The sequence below is a fragment of the Girardinichthys multiradiatus genome, chromosome 5 (genome assembly GCF_021462225.1).
Source record: "Girardinichthys multiradiatus isolate DD_20200921_A chromosome 5, DD_fGirMul_XY1, whole genome shotgun sequence".
Classification (NCBI taxonomy): Eukaryota; Metazoa; Chordata; class Actinopteri; order Cyprinodontiformes; family Goodeidae; genus Girardinichthys; species Girardinichthys multiradiatus.
Window position 1 is genome coordinate 37511767 of NC_061798.1, and position 22683 is coordinate 37534449.

Below are 22683 nucleotides of genomic sequence, written 5' to 3' on the forward strand. Positions count from 1 at the left end.
TTTTTCTTAATTCAACTGATATAAAAAGGCAATGTTGACGTTTGTGTCGCCTAACATTGGGAACAGCTATGCAGAGAAGTAAGAGGAAATGATAAGGGAGGAGGAGGGAGGAAGTGAAAGACATGTTTTTTTTTTTACACTAAATGAGTCGCAGTCTCATTGTAGCTTTGATCACTGCTGTAAAAGCAGACTGTGCTATCTGATCATAGAGAGAACACAAACATGCACCAGCTCCTTTCTTAGTCCTTTATTTGCATCAAAATATTCAGAAATTTGTCAGAAAATCATATTTTCTAAATGCAATTATTTCATTATGTTATGTCTCAATGTCTCTCAGCTTCTTCCAGGCCGGTGCGACTGTGGTGAAGAAAAAGAAGTCTATCATGGGCTGAGGTTCTGGATGGCCTCACGTCGCTCCTGGTAAAAAGAATAGAAAGCTTGTGCTAAACTGAGGAGTGGTGCATCACAGTTGTCCATCTCTTTCTGAAAGAAATCAACATGGTCACAGTGAGATGATACTGAAATGTCACCAGTATATTTTAGGAATCACCCTTAAAGTATCTGTCATTTATAGTTCACTATGAAATACAGGAACCATTGATTTTTAGGATGTTAACAGCAGGATGTATGTTCAGATAAACTCACAGCTGATGTCTCATGATACTCCAGTCCCTGGCTCTGGGCCCACTCTTTGGCCACAGATGCTTGCACTTCCCTTCTAATGGAGAGATCCGACTTGTTGCCCACAAGCACACCTGAGAAGTAGAAATAAATTGATTGTAGTGTTGACAAAATCCAACTTTGACTAATGTTTGGAAATATTAATATCTTTCTGCAGCTGTGAGGTGTGTCACTGAGGAACAGGATGCTGAATGCATGAAACTTGGAGGAAGTGAAACTGATCACCTCCGCCTAATGGAGGACAAAAACAATCTTAACACTAGTTTTATTTTGTGGTAGAAAAGATATAAGTAGCCAAGTGCTACAGACTTCTAGGTTTTTTTAGCTGGACAAATAATGCTCATCTCTGGCATTATTTGCAGTGGGAACTATCCTCCACACATTTACAAAAGACATTCTCCATATCTTCAGTTAATGTGTGGAGGATAGAGAAGCATTATTTGCACCAAGGTCTGGAATCACTTCAGACTCAGCACTAAGAAGTTAATAAGCTGCTCAACAAGGCGACAGACCCCGAACAAAGCCGATATGGTCAAATGCACAAATGTATTAAACATGGTTGTGTTATATTATATACCAATCATGCCTAATATAACAGGTGAAGTGAATGACACTGATTGTCTCTTCATCATGGCACCTATTGGTCGTTGCAGCCATAATCAGTGAATTAGAATTATGGATTCTGATGAGGCTTGTTTGTCGGATTAAAAGTCTGTTATAATATGCTAATCTTAAATGTTGTGTTTTCTTAAGCTGTAAGCAAAGAAAACCCATTATAATTAACAGCAATAAAGGCTTGAAAACATCAGTCTGTGTAATTAATCTACAAATTAACTTTTGAATAATATTAAAATTTATTGATTATGACTGTGTATTTATTCTTGCCTTTTCGCCTGTAAATAACTTTAGTACATAAATAAACCAAAAATACCATAATATTTTCATCCATTTCTTGTCTCAGTTATATATTGTACATGTTTCTTAGGGCTACTTCCCGCTTAACGATCCCAGCATAAAGTGCTAGGAAAAACTTTGTAGTCGAATCGGTTTACAACCTCTTTTAACTAAAAAATAACCACAAGAAATAAGTGTCAAAAATCTTAATCTACTGCTCAAAATGTAAGATTCTGAATAAGTTTAACAAAGAATTGAAATAAAAATAAATTTTTTCAACAAGATTTTTGGAAAAATTACTTCATTTGCTTTAACTCCCAGAATGAGACGAGATTATTGTACTGAAAAAATGACACAGTCCCTGCATGAGGATTAAATGGTCAGGGACATTTTATGAACTACTCAAACTTTTTGAAGTTTTGGATGCCAATGTCAAGTTGTTAGGATGAGTAAATATGTTTTTAATAATGCATAATGGTCAAATTCTTGCAGTTCATGTTATTGACCAATACTGTCAATATCAAAATGGAAAGAATGAATGTGCATATAAAGGATGTGAAGCGCCATCCAATTTGCTGAGAGATGGGCAACATTTTCTTTTTGACAACTTTCAAGGAGTTCATTAGTGTCCCAGCTCTGATTTTAACCCTATGTTAAACCAAACTACATACTTTACCGGTTAATTTGCTTTAAACAAATAGGATGCCTTGTGTTTTTTATATCAAATACCAAGTTTGTCATAAATTAATTCAATCTAAATAAAAGTTTCTAAGAACTCTTTTTTGTCCTTTGGTGAATTTTACCTGGTACATGGAGACCTTTGCAGTGTGCACGGACTCTTTCCATCCAATAGGTGCAGTTAGCAAGAGACTGCTCATTGGTCAAATCAAACACCAGACACAGCAGAGAAGGCTCGCCCCACTGTAGAAGGCAATGTGATGAGCGGTTGTGAGTTGTACAGCAAGAGCTTGCAGAGATATCACAGCTGCTTCATTCATTCTAATTATGACTAAATCAATAACGCAAAGAAGCTTTCCTGTAGTCTATAGGGACATGCAGGTCTAGATGGAGAACTTCATTAGTTTCATGCAAATGAAAACAGAAAAATCCAGAACAGCTTCTGACCATTTTCTCGCAGCCCTCCACTAGTGTCTCCTTCCCTGCAGAGTCTAAGATATAGAGCTCCTGAAACGAAAAGGCAAGAGAAAAAAAGACAGCACAGGTGCTACCCACAGAGATTTAGTCAAATTACATGGTTTAACATTCCTTTTCTCCATGACAAAGAGATTCATCTTCCCCTACACTTCTGCTGTATTGCTTCGTGAATACTGATAAGGAACCAACAGTGTTACATGTCTGGGATAACTTTTTTTGTAGTGAGTGATGGTTTCCAATTCTCAGTTTTGCAGCCCCCTGTGATTTAGATACTTTCATAATAGATAAGAACCCTGTACAATACCTGGTTACCTAATACATTTTCTGCAGATAAGCCTAAATGTTACAGATTAATCTACAAAGTTGCTTGGTCTTTAAACCTTTGTAATCTGGCCTATTTATAACCAAATGCATTGCTGAATTCCCACTTCTGTTTGCAGAAAGTTCACCTAATTAAACAAATATAATAAGATGTCACACATTGTTATTTATTTAAGGATCTGGTATCAGCTCCTCCTGCAATAACTGCAACTTAACTTTTCAAGCAAATGTAGCTTTAAGGCATTGTAGGTTATTCTTTTTAACATATTCAGGCTTTGGCCTTGCCTCTAAATGTCAAAAACTCCCCTTTTTTTTTTTCTAATGTAATATAATTTTTATTGCAAAAGTACAATGCTTTTGAATCAGAATCACAAATCGCCCAGTCAGGGTCAAGAACTGGTGGTTATTCAGCTCTAATTCTCTTTGGTCAACATCAAAAAAGAACAATCAGATCAGGTGCTGAGGGTTTGGTTAGAAGACCAATTAGACCAGCTGAAAGCGTTGTCTGAGTCATGTTTAATGAACCAGAGCTACATCAAAGACAAATTGAATCCGAGATTTTGTTATATTTATGAAACAACTCCGTGTTATCTTCTGGTTGTGGAAAAATGGAAATGGTTCCTGGAACATTTTAAATTGATTTACCTCAAGTAGTTCTAGAAACAGTGCGACACCAGTATATGGTTGAGAACATCCATTGCAGTTAATTTGTTGACCACACCTGAGTAGGGTAACTTCGGTCTTTAATGTTCTTCATTTAAACAGTTTGACACTTAAGTTTGGTAGGTTCAAGAGGTGCACCAACCTGAATTTTACGTCCGATTTCCAGTCCCTATGTTTTGTAAAGCGTTGACCTGCTAGAACTGATTTTATTGCCAATTCAATTCAATTTCTGTCCCACCCTGACTGGTCATTCATTATTTATATTATGTCAATTATCTGATTCCAATCGGCACCAAAAATCTCTGTGCATCTTTAGTAGATTCAGATTTATCTAATGGAAGTCAACATTTTGGCTCACTAGATAATCTTGAATTTATCTAGATTCATATATTATTCCTCAGGATTCATTGGCTTACCACTGAGTCATTGGTCTCTGGGATGTTGACACATTTCATCAACAGCTCCACTCCTGTTGTCTGGCAAACAAACATAAAAACATTCTCTGTCACATCGTAGATAGGTTCGTCCAAATGCATTTAGCAGTTTCAATTACTTTATGTTGAGATACAAAGAAGAGAGTGAAGAAAGGAGCAAAACACAAGATGTAGGTGAGTTGATTTTGCAAACAGCATCACAGCAAAATGCTTGTGGTGATTTATGGTTCATGCCCACAGAAAGACATTGCTAATTTGCCGCTCGATTTGGCTTGAATGCAAATTCACTACCTTGATGTTCAAATCCCTGTCGAACCTCTGGTAATGTGTCTCATTTACTTTATGTCCAATTCTCAAAAATGTCTCAATAAAGATAGATGCAGAAGAAAGAGTACAAGCTGTAAACGGCACGGTAGCAGCAAGCGTTATGATGAGATGAAGATCCTATTGTTTACTGTTAATTCCAAGAGTGAAGGTTTAGGAAAATAGAAAGGTTCATTTGGTTATATTACTAGCAATGCATGTACAACATGGGTAATAAGACAACTGTAAAGCTTTTAAGGGTGTTTTTCCACACCAATGTGCATATAAGTGAGTGGTTTAAACTCCAAATATCATTTTTAAACCCCGTGGACTCAATATGTTGCTTATGCTGTACAAAATGAAAACCAGTCAGCAGACATGAACAATAGCTCATCTAAAGTTTCCATGACGGACGGATGGAAACACAAATAGGCTTGAATACTCGATTTTCTTTTTCCAAACTTGTTCAGACTTGAAAAAGTCCTCCAGACTTTTCCAGGCTGCATAGGAACGCTGCAATAATTGTTTCAGGAGTTCACTTTTCATTAAATTTGTTGATTAGCAATTAGAGTTGACCTTGAAGAAGTCAATTTCTAGGTTTCTTCACATCAGCATCTAGCTCTAAATTGATCAGATCTATATACCTTGTAGTTAACTAACCATGTCAAATGCAAGAGACTGAAATCTGCAAACACCCACACATGCCTTTCACAGTCAATGCTTCTGTGAAATACAAACACACACAGTTTCAGATCAACATTTACCTGATTTATACACAGTCACAGTTCATAACAAGGTTCCACTGATACACACACACACACACACACACACAGAACATGCTGCAGTCCCACCAGAGACTGGCCTAATGAGCTGGAGTGATGCATAGGAAGCTTCTTGCTGGAATGTCAATGAGGGCCTATTAGCAACAAATAAGCTCGGAATATTGCTACCAGGCTGTCTGACATTTTCAAAGGAGGACGTGAGCAGAATGGCAGAGAGCATCGGCTACCCTTCAACATCAAAAGTTGAAAAATGTAAAGGATGATTTAGGTAAACACAGAGTTTTGTTTTGCAGCATTGTCCTATTTTTACATTAGTTTTAATAAAAGAAAAATGTTTCATCATTGCCATTAGTAATTTAATCTTAATGACACAAGTCTGCTCCATGGCCAACAGTATAAATGTTAATTGAATTGCAGGACCACAGAGCTAATCAACCAGCCACTGACGGGTCACTCTGGTTCAGTGTTGATTCTACAGATTCTAGGTATAGTGCTTATTTTCTAAGGATCTGTATGTACGTGGTGCTTGACACTTGCTGGCTTCTTTTAAAGCTACACAAATTTATTCACATTTACTGACATGATCTGAAAAGAATGGATCTGTTTAAACTGTATTTCTAGATAAATCAGCTTTCTGTAAATAATCTGGATCGTTGAATTAGCAAATCTACAAAAAGCTCTTGGCTTTTTTTTGATGGGAACTCTGTTTTCTCTCTTTTATGTTTATAAGTAGCTGTTGGAATATATTAGCACAGGGTTCCCTTAGTTTACTACAGTTCAGGTGTATGTAAATAAAGCTGCACCGATCAAGAGTTTTGTGGCTGATGTCCGATCTGCTGACACCAGTTTTATCTGATGCCGATTTATCTTAAATATAAACACATGTAAAAAAAAACATTCAAAATGTTTAGCCTTCCTGACAATCATAAAGCAGGGTTTTACAAACATTTTAAAACAAAGACAGTTAGATTACATTTGAAACACCTTTTTAAAATTGTATATAAGCAATTAGAGAGATTAGCACAGCTAGCTTTTCTAAAATAGCCGGCAACATTCCTGAGTCCAGCATATTTCATAACAGACAGGATTTAAAAGCTCAGATGGATAAAACAGAGCAAGGTCGCAACACTCCTTCAAGCCTTCCTGTTATCTACTCTACCCTCGCTCTATCGCAGCCTGAATAAACCACATATATGTCTCAAGATGTTCAAGGAAACACCGCTTACTATCAAAAAGCTTCTTACCTGTCTGTAGGTCCTCTGATTTCATCTTTAAACACCTCACCAAGACTTCAAATAGTAACCTTTGAGTCCTATTTACTCAGTAACAGCATTCACACAGAAAAGTATAACTGTCAGCAAACCCTAACAGCGATTATGCATAGCGCTGATCAGAAAAAAAAAAATTAAGATTTCTGTGTTTTTGACTACCCATTCACCGGTCAGGACTGATCAAGCTGAAAATCATCTGATTAAGCCAAATATTCCTTGGTGCATCTTTACACTTATTCAACGTGTTACAACAAATGGCTGAAGGTCTTTGATTTCAAGTACTGTAGCTTTATACTTTCAATAAAATATAAAAAAAAGATGTATGCTATACCATAGATGTATAATCATTTTAAGTCTATCAGGCATCACTTTTGAATCTTGTGTCTCTAATTAACGATGGGACAAGGCAGCATATTCTAATTCTGCTGGAGTAAGCCAAAGCTGCGCAGCAGCAAGTTCCGTGCATTGATTTGTCACAAATATCTTTATTGGTATCTACTTGTGGATAATCAGGATGTTTGTTAGCATTAAGTAATTATAGACATGAGATTACTTTTCATTAGATATCTCAAGTCCTCCACTATCCAGGCACCTACACAAAAATATTTAGGGTAACCTATAGGCACCGTTTGCTTTAAAAGGCATTGATTTATAATTTGGCCTTTCATTATGTCCAGATGTCTATCCTCATCACTGCTCACAAAAGCTTAGATTTACTGGTACATCCTTTTTATATTCCTTTTTTTTTTTTGATAATAAACCATTTCACAGAATTAAGACACATCACGAACGTGCAATTATAACAAGACATCCAGCAGTGTTGTTGTACCATGTGTACCTGCTATAATGGCTTTCCAGCATCCTGCAGTATTAATTATCGACATTCTTGTCACCTCAGAACACCAATACTGCTGAAGTAGCACAACCAGAACAAATACACACACACGCATAAACGCTTTGCTTTTTTCCAGCATTTTTCCAACCTGTTCAGTATTGAAATGAGCCAGTACACTTAATGGTAAATATCTATTCTGAAAGAAATAAATGAGAGCTACGTTACTGCTCTCCTTTTTCTTTATACTCTCAAGTCACTCAATAAAGGCATGGTCAAAAGAAACGTACCAGTTCTATTGTTCGATCTGGTATTTACAGGCTTCCAAAATTAGTTGAATCTAATCATCAGTGCATACACCCCAATAATTGACTCATTTCAGTGAAGCGATTTCCTCTCATTTAAAGTTAAACAGATGAAAAGGATAGGGCCAAAAATGAAAAAGTTTGTGAAAAAATAAGTGCACCCTAAAAACAATAGATTTGTACTAAAAGGTTAAAATCCAAGAATTTAAAGGAGGTGTACTTTTTTATTATCAGACAGTAGGGCTGGTTGACTATGGGATTTATTCTGGTCAATAATGAAATCTTAATTATGTAACATGACTCAATGACTGGGGATACCCATTGATTTCATTGTACTTAAACAACAATAAAAGAGTAATGAAACTTGTAAAAATGTTACAACTTGCGTATTCCATGAAATACACACTGTTAAGCCCAAAATTAATCATGCCCTTGGTTATTAAAGGTTTAAAGTCAGTATGTTATTTCTGACTGGAAATAATTTTACCATTTTCGAGTGGTCCAGCTAAAGGCGTAGTCGATGCAATACAATACAAATTAAACAGTATAAACATATCTACAATATAATATAAATATATGTGCACAGTTTTAAGTGAGTGAGAGTAAATATAGAGCAGTATAGGATGCGAGAGCAATACAACAGTGCAGGTGATCAGTGTGCAAGTAAAGCAGGAGTCCAAGCTGAGCGTTAATGTAACGCATAGAGTTACAGGTTACAGGTGTCCTGTCAGCAAAAAAAGGGGTGTGGGGGAAAGTGTGGTTTCCGGGCTTTGTTAACAAGGCTGGTGGCAGATGGGAAAAAACTGTTCTTGTGGCGTGAGGTTTTGGTCCGGATGGACCGCAGCCTCCTGCCAGAGGGGAGAGTCTCAAAGAGTCTGTGACCGGGGTGGGAGGGATCAGCCAGAATCTTCCCTGCCCGCTTCAGGGTCCTGGAGGTGTACAGTTCCTGGAGCGACAGTAGACTGCAGCCAATCACCTTCTCAGCAGACCGAATGACACGCTGCAGCCTGCCCTTATCCTTGGCTGTAGCAGCGGCGTACCAGATGGTGATGGAGGAGGTGAGGATGGACTCAATGATGGCTGTGTAGAAGTGCACCATCATAGTCTTTGGCAGGTTGAATTTCTTCAGCTGCCGCAGGAAGAACATCCTCTGCTGGGCTTTCTTGATGAGGGAGCTGATGTTTGGCTCCCACTTGAGATCCTGGGAGATGATGGTTCCCAGGAAGCGGAAAGATTCCACAGTGTCAATTGTGGAGTCACAGAGGGTGATGGGGGCAGGTGGGGCTGGGTTCTGCCTGAAGTCCACAACCATCTCCACTGTCTTTAGAGCGTTGAGCTCAAGGTTGTTCTGGCTGCACCAGTCCAACAGATGGTCCACCTCCCATCTGTACGCAGACTCGTCACCATCAGAGATGAGTCCGATCAGGGTGGTGTCGTCCGCAAACTTCAGAAGCTTGACAGACTGGTGACTGGAGGTGCAGCTGTTGGTGTACAGGGAGAAGAGCAGAGGAGAGAGAACACAGCCTTGGGGGGAACCGGTGCTGATGGTCAGGGAGTCAGAGACGTGCTTCCCCAGCCTCACGCGCTGCTTCCTGTCAGACAGGAAGTCAGTGATCCACCTGCAGATTGAGTCGGGCACACTCAGCTGGGAGAGCTTCTCCTGGAGCAGAGCTGGGACGATGGTGTTGAAGGCAGAGCTGAAATCCACAAACAGGATCCTGGCGTAGGTTCCTGTGGAGTCCAGGTACCGGAGGATGAAGTGAAGGGCTAGGTTGACTGCATCATCTACAGACCTGTTGGCTCTGTAGGCAAACTGCAGGGGGTCCAGGAGGGGGTTGGTGATGTCTTTTAGGTGTGAGAGCACAAGGTGCTCAAAGGACTTCATCACCACAGAGGTCAGAGCGACGGGTCTGAAGTCATTAAGCCCTGTGGTCCTTGGCTTCTTGGGAACAGGGACGATGGTGGAGGACTTGAAGCAGGCTGGCACATGACATGTCTCCAGTGAGGTGTTAAAAATATCTGTGAAGACTGGAGACAGCTGATCAGCGCAGTGCTTCAGGCTGGCTGGTGAGACAGAATCCGGTCCAGCAGCTTTCCGGGGGTTCTGTCTCCTGAAGAGTTTGTTTACGTCCCTCTCCTGGATGGAAAGAGCCGTTCCCGGCGTGGGTAGGGGGCTGGTGGGGGGGAACTTCAGGGTGGGGGTTGGAGGTGCCAAGGCCCCTCTTGAGGTTGGGGAGGTGGGGGTGGTGGATTGTGGCTGCAGCTGTTGGGGGGCGTCGTGGAGGATGGTTGCAGGACTGTCCCTTTGTCTTTCAAAGCGGCAGTAGAACTCGTTCAGGTTGTTGGCGAGGCGTCGGTCGTTGATGGAGTGGGGGGCTTTCGGCTTGTAGTTGGTGATTTGCTTGAGCCCTTTCCAGACAGACGCAGAGTCGTTGGCTGAGAACTGGTTTTGGAGCTTCTCAGAGTACAGTCGTTTGGCCTCTTTCACTGCCTTGCCAAACTTGTACTTTGCCTCTCTGTATATGTCTTTGTCCCCACTCCTGAAGGCCTCTTCCTTATCCAGTCTTACTTAACCTTCTGAGTTTAGCTGTGAACCAGGGTTTGTCGTTGTTGTAACTCACCCTGGTGCATGATGGTACACAGCTGTCCTCACAGAAGCTGATGTAGGAGGTCACAGCCTCTGTGTACTCGTCCAGACTGTTGGTAGTAGTCCTGAACACATCCCAGTCTGTACAGCCTAAACACGCCTGGAGATTCTCCACAGCCTCACTGCTCCACTTCCTTGTCGTCCTCACAACAGGTTTGCAGAGCTTTACTTTCTGCCTGTATGCAGGAATCAGGTGGACCATGATGTGGTCGGATTGGCCCAGTGCAGCACGTGGGACGGCGTGATAAGCGTCTCTGATGGTGGTGTAACAGTGATCCAGAATGTTTTCCTCTCTGGTCGGACATTTTATAAACTGTCTATATTTGGGGAGTTCGTGGGTGAGATTACCTTTGTTAAAGTCGCCAGCGATGATAACTAAGGAGTCCGGGTTGGTCCGCTCCAGACTCAGTATCTGGTCGGCGAGCATGCGCTGTGCGACCTGCACGTTTGCTTGCGGCGGGATGTAAACACCGACCAGGATGAACGAAGCAAACTCACGGGGGGAATAGAAAGGCTTACAGTTTATGATGATTTGGAGCCATCACCAAAGATAAATCACCAAAATACCAGTGGAAACATGCAAAGCTGGTCAGTAGTAATAAGGACTGTTTGAGTGCTGTGATGATGATAAAAGACTTTTCCACTGATTATTGAGAAGGGTGTAAATAATATTTGACAAGCTATTTTTTTACTCATATTTAAATCCAAATAGAAGCATTATTTTTTTCCAAAATGTATACTCCTGAGACATTGTTTAATTATCTTTTGGAAACTTCTTGGTTGAATAAAAATAATTTCAAATTTTGATTTGCCAGGGGTGTAAATAATTTTAAGCTCAACTCTACATATATTGCTAATGTTGCTAAAGCATTTGTTAGATTATTCCTTTGCTTCTTTATTTTAATTTCGTCAGCATGGACCATATTTTGAATAATTTATTTACTTTTCACAATATCATCGATGGTCAACAAAAACATATATCTATTATATATTTCCCATGGGTTTTGTTTATTTTTAACTGCAGATTTGTAATGGTTTATAAATTCTACTTACTCACTATACAACATCTTGCGATAACATTAAATTATGTAACATATAACCTATAACTACTACTACTAATTTGTTATTGTGTTTAATACTTGTTTTTATTTTGTTCTCTATTGTGGTTAGCTGTTTTCCATCAGTAATCTGTTACAATTTGCAAAAAAAGGAACTAAATAATAGGATTATCATAAAGCACAATGTGGCCAAATAATTTCAAGAATAATCTACGTCCATGTTGTTGTGAACACTTGGAGCTGAAACTGAAATGTACGGGTGATTAACTGTAGAACCCTAACTTGGTTGTATACTAGTCCAATGCCTTTAAAGCACTCAGTGTGAGAAACAGAATGCAGCAATGATGTCCGTAGTTTACAGACTCATGTTAAAAGCTCCGATCATTCCTTCATAAAGCATAAAGATTCTCTTCTGTTTTGCACTTCAGTTATTCCTAGCAGATCAGTGCAACCTCTCAAAAAGTTTAAAAAAATTATCTTTATAATAAACGTTCATCTTGAGTATCCGAAGCCTATATGAAATATGTAACAAATAATAATGTACTGGCTAGATAGAATTATGCACAATTACTTTATCAGTGCTTTAAGAGAAACTTGTATGCTATATACTACAAGTGCTACAACATTTACTCCAATTTTATTGGTAGTGAAAGCCCCTGTTCTAGTTTAGGTGGCAACGTTACATGATTTATTGACATGGTGCAGTTGCTCTCACCAAGCTATAGTTCTTCTGGAACAGAGATCCATCACTGTAGAAGATCCGAGAAAGAGAACTTTTGCCCACTGCCGCATCCCCTGTGCACACAGACATAAAAACATGGACAGGTGAAATTGTTTTAACTAAATGTCAACACTGACATTTTTATGTTTTGCAAATATAGATTAATATTCAATGAATGATTTAGGTGTATTTCATACATGTCTTTTAGATATTAGGTTAAAGATGGGAACCAATTAACCTCAGCTAAATCAGGGGAAGACAGATGTTTGAATAATATATTGGCGATGACCTTCCCACAGACAAATTCACAACACAACTCAGAACAGTGGGAACAAATCCTTCAGATTAAATAAAAAAATATTGATATTCAATTCTGGTTTTAGCTTTTTACGTCGCATTACAACATAGTATCAAGAACGCACTGTATCAAATTAACACCTTGCCACAGTTAAGCCAGAACTGTTGCAGAGTCACTTGCAGATTAAATTATTGCAATGCTGAGCTTTCCTGGTCTGCCTGCAATTAATACAAAATTCACAGATCTCCAGTTTCTAAGCTTCTTGCTTGGCTAGCTTTTGAAATCCTTAATGGCCACACGGATCCCTCAAGTCTTCTGCAAACAGATAACTGATCATATCCACAGTAGGAACAAAAATCCCGTGGTAAAGCATTCATTTCTTTCTATACTGTGTATGAAAAGTGCTGTGTAAAGACGGAATGATGAACACAGAAAATCAATAAACATAAAATTTAGCTGGCGGAAAACATTTCCTGTAATGCTTTTGGTTGCATTTAAGCAGCTATTGGGAGAAACAGCACCCTATAGCTAATAACCGATAAGAACACGTAGATAAGCGCCGTAATGTCACCTGGCCTTTAGGAAGTATTAAATAAAGATGGAGCAGATGTCTGATTCATTAGCTTAGCACCCGTGTAAGAGAACTAAAACGATATAACATCGCAGCTAAACTTACACAAACCTTACCGACAAGCAGACATCTTGCCCTCAACTTTACCATTGTAGAGTATACATTTAAAACCTCTTAAGAAAGGTGTTACGTTTCCTTTCATAAATCGATTAGCATTACTGCTAGCTGCTTCATCTTCTCTTCGCCTCGGCAACATGGACAAAACTCGTTTCTTAGCAACCATTCACAGTAGTGGCCAATTGGTCCACTCAACCACTACGTAACTGGCTATATCGTGTTTTCATTGGTTGATTTTGATGACACGGCGTAGTTCCCCTGTGGATTCTTGTAAGGCACAGCGCGTGTAAACGGAGAAGTAAAGCACCTGAAACCTTTCTGATGTGTGACGATCCGTTTCCATCATTTACATATATGCTTACCAGACAATAAGCCAAGTGTTGACAATTAGGGCTTTTTGCAACTGAACGTATGCATAAAAGCAGTGGGGAAAGTAGAGGGAAAAGTCCACATGATTGATGCAACGAGTAATATGACCACTAGAGGGTGGAAAATGTACCAAAATCAGATTCAGAACACTTATTTGCGCCGACATTTATTTTTTATTTATTTTATTTTAAATGTGGTAGATCAGTGTGGTTGTGATTTATAAACAGATATAAAAACAATGCGTAGGCATATTTTTAAATGTACTCAGTGTGACATCATCCCTCGGGAAAGGGCGCTTTGATTCGAGCAACATAAAAAAAGCGCGTGACTCCTAGCAATCCTGTGAGCAGAGCCGCGTGTCCTTTAGACATTTCTGCTTGCTCACAAGGGGCGCGCGCTCCCGTAAAAATAACAAGATCTGCGCAAGGCGTGACAACCGAAGCGCGTTCATATGGTGGGGCACTACAGCATCATCAAAACACTGGAACACACCTCCATCCAGATATTTCAAAGCCCAGCAGTAAATTTAGAATAAACACAAACACAAAGTTAAGACAAACGAAACAGCGGATTATTGTGCGCGAGGAATCTTTTTTTGTGCATCCATTCGGAGCAGAATTGCGGCTTTTTCCGTATCGGTTTCCCGGTGCGCTACACACCTTGTGCCTTTGAAAAAGCAGCGGGGAAGGAGAAGGGGATCATCTGAGAGGCGGCTGTCTAGAGAGGAGGAGGAGGACAATGGAGGGGATGCAGGCATATGGAGCCGGGAAAGCCGGGGGAGCCTTCGACCCTGTCACCTTCCTCCAGCAGCCTCAAACCATTCTCCGCATAGTGTCTTGGGTAAGGAACTAATCAGAGATGACATACGTGAAAAGTGTGTTTGTTGTTGTTGTTGTGGTTTCACGATCTCTGGTAAGGAGTAATTCTTGCGTAGGCCTTCTTTGGTGAAGACATCTTTAAAAAAATATTTCGCTCAAAGACAAAAAAAAAAAAAAAAACTGGCCTTGCCACCGAAAAAAATATATGGATTTATTTACAATTTATAAAATTTCCTTATCTGTAAGCTATTGTTGCTGTGGAATCACATTGTTTCTGACTTATAATTGACTATTAATATTTATCATGATAACATTTAAGCGGAAAAAGGACACGCCGCTTTCAGAGCTTTTAAAAATCTAGTTTTCATTTTTTCTAACTGCGCACGTTTCAGACCACAGAAGAATAGCACTAATCATAGGGATGGCAAGAGTTGGTAAACTTTTCAAGAAGCTTTGTAGGTCAGCAGCTACAGAATCTAAAACTCAGTACTCACTCGTATTTGATCCAAGGTTTTGTTGTAAGGTCTCATAGTAAGCTGCTCTTCACAACCTTTTGAAAAATGTGCGGGTATTAGTGCCAGAACAGAATAAATCATAGGATGCTTTGTAATTAAAGGGTATAGTGTGTGCACTCTCGTAGCTTTACAGTAGAAATCCACAGAGTTGTAATAACTTTTTTATTGAGTCCTATAAAATAGGTGCACTTTCAAAAACTGACATTTTGGAAATGCGGGATCACACTTTGAGACAAAGTTAGGAACACATTGAAGCAAAACCGGAGAATGCTTTGTTGTATAAGGTATTACAACCAGATTTTTTGTTTTCTAATTATTGAAAAATCTAATTTTATCTTATTGTTGATGCATTTGTACAGCTGAAAATTCTAGTTTTATTTCAGGTAGAAATAACTACAAGCTAATGTTTCTTTGTCCTATGTATTTAATGTGTGTAAAACCTCACCTGTTTTTTTGTAACCTATCATGTTGAATCTAGTTTTATAAATCTTTCAACTTTGTGAAAGTTGCATGCCTTTTTGCTATAAACTTGTTAACTTGCTAGCCATGAATATCATGTGAGGGCAAGTCATGGGGTTATCCACTGAACCATATAATTTTCAGATCTGATTTTCACAGTCACAAGGTGAAGCTTTTTGTTGTAAGTATAAGTTTACTTTTAAATATCACACATTTGAAAGGTAACCATTTACCATATTACAAACTTTTTACTCAATTCAATTTTGAGAAAGTACATCTTTCCACTACCATAGAGAATTCATATCCCTTGAATTATTCCACATCTTGTTTTTTGACAGTCAGAAACTTTAGTGTATTTTCACAGTGTATATTCATCCCTTAATTGTTAAGTTTAAGCAAAACAATCTATAAACTTAAAAAAAAATTTACAAATAAAAATCTGAAAAGTGTGGTGTGCATATGTATTTAGACACTTTTAATCTGACACCCCTGAATTGAATTGAATTGAATTGAATTTAAAAAGGAAGACAAGAAACAAACTATTTTTTAGAAAACACCATTTGAAGTTGGCGACCGGTCCAGGGTGTGCCCTGCATCCCGCCCATAGACTGCTGGTGATAGGCACCAGCTTCCCGCAACCCACTATGGAAGGAGCGGTAGAAAATGACTGACTGACTGACCATTTGAAGTCCCATTTACAGTTTACCACATGCCAAACAGGGGACCCAGCCAATAAGACCAGAATTGAACTTCTTAGCCAACATGCAAACACTATGTGTGGATGAAAGCTAACACTGCACATCATCCTGAATACACATCCACACAATGTAGCATAGTGGTAGCAGCATTATGCTGTGAAAATACTTTTCTTCAGTAGGGACATCAAAAGTGGTCAAAGCTCTTGTGAAGATGTATGGAGCAAAATACATGGTAATATGGGAACAGAGCTTTTCAGCCACAAAGGAGAACACTATGTCTGGCGTAAACCCAACACATCTCACCACCACAAAGACACCATCCCAACAGTGAAACACAGTGGTGGCAGCATCATGCTGTGGGAATGTTTTTCAGCAGCATAGACTGGGAGACTGCTCCAAGTCAAGGGAAAGATGGATGGTGCTAAACACAGGAATATTCTTGAGGAAAAAACTATGTCAGTCGGCCTGTGATGTGAGACTCGGACAGAGGTTCACCTTCCAGCAGGGCGATGACCCAAAGCATACAGCTGAAATGTGTGTGTGTGTGTGTGTGTATGTGTTGAACTAGCCAAAGTCCATTAAAATCTAAACAAGGTTGAGCTATTGTGTAAGGTAATGGACAAAAGTTACAGTCTCTACATGTACAAAGCTGATGGAGACTTTCAGATGTAATTGCAGTCAAAAATAGGGGACTGAACATAGATGGCAGGCCACACCTTTTAGATTTTTTATTGTTAAAAATGGTTCTGCACTACTTTGGAAAGTCAAGGGGTAGGAATGCCACTGCAATGAACTGTAGTTATTGAATATGGCTTTATTTCCAACTTGGATTGCTTGTGGCTGCATGGTGGCACAGTTGGTAGCTCTGTTGCTTTTCAGCAAGAAGGTCCTGGGTTCAACTCCCAGCTGGGAGTCTTTCTGCATAGAGTTTGCATGTTCTCCCTGTGCCTGTGTGGGTACTCCAGTCCAAAAATACAACTGTTAGGTTAATAGGCTAAATTTCTCAGGTACAGGAGATGTATTGATTGATTGAAGTACTTGGGCTGTTTTCCCAACAACACTTTTATTTGGTCAGAATTTATTTTTAGATCACATCAACTCTCTCTTTTCAGTCCTGCAGTTAACCAAAGATGGCTTGTATTAACTATGTTTCTCATAGTAGAGCAACATAGGTAATACAAAGATGGCTTGTATTACCTATGTTGCTCTACTATGAGAAAACAAATCTACAAAAAATAATGGAACATTGCAATTAATCAAATACTATTTTTTAGTTTTTCCAGACCATGTCCGAAAGAGTGATGCAACATTACCATGCAATGTTATTTATGTTTGAGAACCAAGGATTATCTTGAAGAATCTGGAAGTGAAGTGAAGTTAGTCTTAGAACTAACTTAGGCAATAATTGGCATACTTTTAGACCACCATTCACAATGCAAGATCAGGTAAAATATTATTTTGATGAAATAATATTTAAAGAATGATTTGGTGAATAAAACCAACCTTCTGGATGACCAATTCTTAAGGGTGTTTAATTAGCTGCCTTTATTTATTAAAATAATATTTAAAGAAGTATCAAGGAAATAGTAAAATAATATTTAAGTAAATATTATTTTGAAAAAGAACCAAATCTTTCTGGAGAAATGGGGCTTAATGGTGTTTACTTAGATATCAGGTTTAGTAAAATAATATTAAGGGACTATTATATTAACAACCTTTTTGGGTAAATGATCTTTTGCAGGCAAACACGTGTTCTTAGCTGTTAGCAGTTAAAGCTAACAAAAGAAGCTTTTGGCTTATCATCAGAATCACACACTTACCTTTAAAATACCACTAATAAAAGGGATTAAAATGCATAAGCATGGACGGCACGTTATGGCCGATCTTCTGTGTTTAAAATCACCCTTTAAATAAAGTTAGTCTTAACTTTAAAAACACAAACACAGAACACAAACTGAGCACGTGTGCTCAGCAGATAGCCTGCTAGCACTCAGATAGCTGAGTTTCAACACCAACAAAACCAAACTTCATAAAACAAAAAAAACGTTTAGGTTATTTCATCCTAAATTACTTCTATTTCTCTCTCTGCCCAAACCTAACATCTCAGGTAAACCGTGCTGAGGAAAAGTTGTCCCGGCGATGAAGTTTGAAGAAAGCTTCCACAGTGAACAAAAGGGCTCGCTCTGTCGGTCAGCCAAACTGCACGTTACAGCTGTAACCACGGTGAAGTGGCCCCGTTGTCCTTCCTTCAGACCGGAAAACTGCTTCACTCGGCGTCGTAGAGACAGGGTCTCTGCTGGGAACTCTCTGGAACACAGTTTGCTTCTGTAGACCTCAGAGAGAAAGTCAAGCAACGCTTGTACCTTAATTACCCCCGTTCATGAATGAATACCGGATACACAAACAGAAATTCATTCTTACTTAACTCAGTGCATATGATCGCGTGATCGTATAAAACTCTTGGATCCAGTTTGAAGAGTTATGTCTGTTTGTCAGCAAAGAGACATTAGCGCGCTGTGTCTCTCTGTCCGGACCCTTTGGAGGAACCCGTGTAGAAGAGACAGAATGTAGCAAGAGCGGCGCTTTTATTTGTACAGTGACGTCACGGGAAGTCCGCTGTCCCCTTTTTCCTGGCTGTGTGGGTCAATGCGATTTGTTTTGAAAGTTCCAGAAAAGTTCGTACTGCACTTTCATATTGTAACCATGGCTGTGGTCCCAACACAGAAATAGAAGGGCTTTAGTGCCAAATTACAATGCAGAGTTTTAATCAACTGTGAGACAAAAATAATACAATAAATAATAATTATGCATTGTCATTATATTTGCAATAAATGACTGTAGTGTCTTTTAAAAAATTTAAGCTAGATTTTACATTTCATTAGGAAAGAGAAGAAATAGGGAACAAGATAGAAATAGAAATGGTTTTATTTTGCTTAAAAAATCCATTTATGGTTCATTCTTTGGTTGTTCCGTTTCAAAATAATACCAGAGAAAATGAATAAGGCATTTTTAAAGTTTTTTTAATTTTAAAATTAAATTAGAAAAATGACAATTCCAAAAATAAGAAAACGCAGTGGTTTTCTAATTTTAATGGTTAAGAGAAATACATGTTTTATATGTTGTTAGTTCACCATTTAGGACATTTTGGCAGAGCCAGATACTAGCAATGGTTGCACTTGAACCATGCATTAATTACAGAACGTGTGCAAAATGCTGTTCCCCTTTAATACATGCAAATCAGAAAGCCAAACTGACACCCTTTCCAGAATTTGACTTCCACTTCCAAAAATAGAATAATGAATGAGCGCAAAAGTACATGGACCCTTTTTCCACAATCTTTTATTGATTTGATTATCATTTTGGATTAAATAAATTAATTATTGATTAAAAAAGGGGTTCAGAGTAGCTATATTTTTTGCAAATTCAAATTATCTCTATTTTTCAAAGAGTCCACAGTCTTATCCAAGTGATCATCAAAATTTAAAAGGTTGATCAGCTTTCTGTGTTTACCACTCTAACCTAACATTTTACTGTTTGGTATTATGAAAAAAGCATTAAGGAGGGTTGAGTAAATGTTATTCATCAGGCTTGTATACAGGTATGCAGAGTTTCTATGACCCATCATCAAATGCACCTCCCCAAAGTATCACCAGAGCAACAACACGTGTCCATAGTAACAGCTACAGGCGGAGTTGTGATCTTTTGTGTGATGGAGTTAATACTGTGCTGCAGTGTGTGGGGGAGGAAACTGTCCTCTGAATATTCCTGGAATGAAGATATCAAACAGGGATGAACAGAGTAGTTTGTAAATGGCAGTCGATGGCTGTCAATGTCCAACTTGTTGGCCATATGACAACTGACTGAGGAGGTAATAATGAGTGTGTGGGTTTGTGTGATTCAGTCCTGGAGGCATGTTATGATGCATGGTGTAGCAGAGGAACAGAGACAACAGTGACAGATGAAAAAAAGTGAGCCCTGTGTGAGATCACAGACTAAATGAAGGTATTCTTAAGATCAACCCAAACAGTTTTAACCTGACTTACCAAGCAAAGATAACATATTTACCTCAGATTCTACTTTGATCTGTGTTTCAAAGAGCTCATTTTTTCTAGTCGGAAATATTCCTTTTTTTTGCTTTGAGCAGAGTTCCTGAAATTTTGCTCCCATACACAGATGCCAGGGGAACAAATCATTATACATGTAAATGGGATGGTTAGTTTAGCTTTGTACTTGAAGTGTTTTTATGTTTAGAGTTAATCATACCTAGTGCAGCACAAATGCAACACATGCCTGCTTGTCAACAGTAAACTCTTATACTCTTGCAAAACTACAAAAAACATAGCATAGTTTTTCTTTTATGCCCACTGTTTGTTACTTCTAATTATTGTATTTAACCAAAGTTCACATAAATGACTTTTTATATGTTATAATCTATAAAAGCAGAAGATCAAAAACCATAGGTTGGCATTGGACAGTAAAACTTAAATTTAGTTTTAAAACACTGAGCATCTCTTTCAAGCATATGTTGATTACCTATGTCACGATATGCAAAAGTTTTTAAAAGGTATTCTATTAAAAGGTATGTAATTTTCAGTCATACAGTTCTTATGCTTAATAGTGATTTTAATTAGAAACCAGAAAAAGCTTTACAGCAATACACCTCCCCTATCCGTTACCAGACTCTTATGACCAGCTAGCCACAAATTATGCACAGAATCATGTAGAAGCTAAAGGAGCACATCCCATCACTCTTATTAAGGTTATAGTGTTTTAACTATGCTTTGTATGAGTGACATATCTGTAAAGTAGTAGACTGCAGGCTGGCTAACAAAACAGATAGGTTGACAAATTAGCAAGCTATTATTAAGTTGTTCTGCTTGCGTTACCTTATAAAGAACCAAGCAGCATAAAAGCTCTTGAAAAAACTACTGCAAAATTTAGCAGGCATTTAGTCTATATTTTTGCTTAAGCCAAAATATCGAAATCAAAATAAATAAATGTAATGGATGATACAAAAAAATGCATTTAGAACCTGTTAGCCTTTTTTGTTTTATTTATTGTGAATACCATAATACAAATAAGAATCTGTTAACAATACATAAGAATCTGTTAACGGTACATACATTGACCATAAATCTATTTCTCACAGTAATAACACAAAGATTTGAAACAGAATGTATAACATCATCTACTGTAAAACAGCGAACTGGCCAGCTGGCAGTTTGCCAACTGTAACATTACCTTTAAAATAGTGAGAGGTTGAGCTCCGTCCCTTTTCAAACCACAATTGTCCGTCTACTTTTGGGACTGGAAATTTTCATGCAGCCAAATTGTTCTTTTCTGTAACTATAAAAAAATGTAGTGGCAGTCTTTTAGCCAGTTGATAGACAGTGTGCAGCAACAGGTGGGGAAGGGGGTGTTAGTGTATGCCCCATACAGCCAGAAAAACATCTGTTCATCATGTTCTTTTACATTACACATTTGTAAACATGACGCTTGTGTAAGTTCATTATTAAATCGGAGCAACATCCATGAATAGTTGTAATGTCAGCCATTATCTTACTTACACAGACAATAACAGGACAGTGGAGAACATTTTTTTCAGGAGCGTGTTAAGCAGGAGCAACTTCATACACCCACAATTTTATAGTGTCTGCACGTCAGAATTTAGAAACTCTTTCAGTTGCATGGTTGTATGTAAATACATACCCTCTTAGATCTGTTTGTATTGGTCATGCAGCCACATAATTTAGGCTTATTGTGGGCATGAATACCAAGAGCACAGCAACAGTCAGCTTGGTGTGACTCTAGTCACCGTACAATTTGGAATTTAGCTGGTTAGTGTCAATGACACCCTAAACTCCTCACATTGATATGGATTAGAGCCAGCTATTACCAAACCTAAATGTGGCAAACCTAAATGCATCATTTGCCAAAAAGATACACCAATCACCCCTGTAATTTTCTGTTTATCATCCAGTGAAAAGGCTTACCTTGCTGTACTACAGTGTTTGCACCTGACAGCAACGCAATAAATCTAACTCTCATTTACCACTTCATAATTATCGTTTGGCCTGTAAAGATACATCCAGCTCATGAGACGAGTGATACGTGTTATTAGCTTCGCGAGAAAGAGACAAGATCAGATTTTAGCAATGTTTTCTTTAGATTTTATCAAAGAAACTAAAAACTAATAGCTGTTTTTGTTTTTAACAACTAATGGCTTAAAAAAAGTACAATACATGTTGTAAAGAATGTAATTAGTGTACAGTATTCAAATCCAAGTTCAAATACTTATTTTATAGTTTTTTTTGGTTGTCTAATTCTATGGTGGTCCCACTGCCAAAACCACACTTTGACATGTCCTTTTTTGTGTTTTTTGTTTTTACAAATAGAAAGTCGTTAGTATTAGCTGTATTTTAAAGAATGTTTCAAGTTTATCTGAAGTTTTAAAAGTATAAGTTATTTAGATTTTGAGCTAGAAATTATCAAATGCAGCCCAGAGACTTAAAAAAGACTGATAGGGAGCTCTAAAGCACATTCTAACTTTAGCATTGTTAGTGGCTATCAGTTAGACAGATGCAGTGTTTTCTCTACCAATTTAGCCATATCTTTAATAGCTGATTTCATCGACACCTCAGGGCAACAACTCTACGAAAGAACCACTTTCTTTAATACTTCAGAATGAGAGTCTTTAACATTGTATCAAGCTTAAAGAACTCCCCTTACATCCAAAGCTTATAATAATAACCTACTTCACCACATTGTCTC

At 38.3% G+C, this 22683-nt stretch overlaps 2 protein-coding genes across 4 annotated transcripts in view; one reads left to right on the forward strand and one right to left on the reverse strand.

The window, feature by feature from the left end:
• Positions 1-232: 232 nt before the first annotated feature.
• ift27 (intraflagellar transport 27 homolog (Chlamydomonas)) lies at positions 233-14179 on the reverse strand. Of its 2 annotated transcripts, none has more exons than XM_047366897.1 (7): positions 14092-14179; positions 12062-12162; positions 4131-4190; positions 2701-2760; positions 2379-2496; positions 646-755; positions 233-483 (listed from the first exon to the last, which is right to left on the reverse strand). In XM_047366897.1, exons 1-7 carry the CDS (start codon positions 14177-14179, stop codon positions 382-384), a joined length of 639 nt encoding a protein of 212 aa, XP_047222853.1. In that variant the 3' UTR covers positions 233-381. The 2 variants fall into 2 exon arrangements, with proteins under 2 accessions (XP_047222853.1, XP_047222852.1); XM_047366896.1 differs by lacking the exon at positions 14092-14179 and adding an exon at positions 13053-13209 and having other exon boundaries at positions 12062-12141.
• LOC124869147 (synaptogyrin-1-like) overlaps positions 13825-22683 on the forward strand; it is a 34834-nt gene continuing 25975 nt past the window's right edge. Inside the window, exon 1 of one of the 2 annotated variants that reach the window (XM_047366891.1) lies at positions 13825-14262. In XM_047366891.1, coding sequence (XP_047222847.1) covers positions 14161-14262 — 102 coding nt within the window. In that variant the 5' untranslated portion in view covers positions 13825-14160. The remainder of the gene's footprint in view (positions 14263-22683) is intronic. The other variant, XM_047366895.1, reaches the window with a different exon arrangement.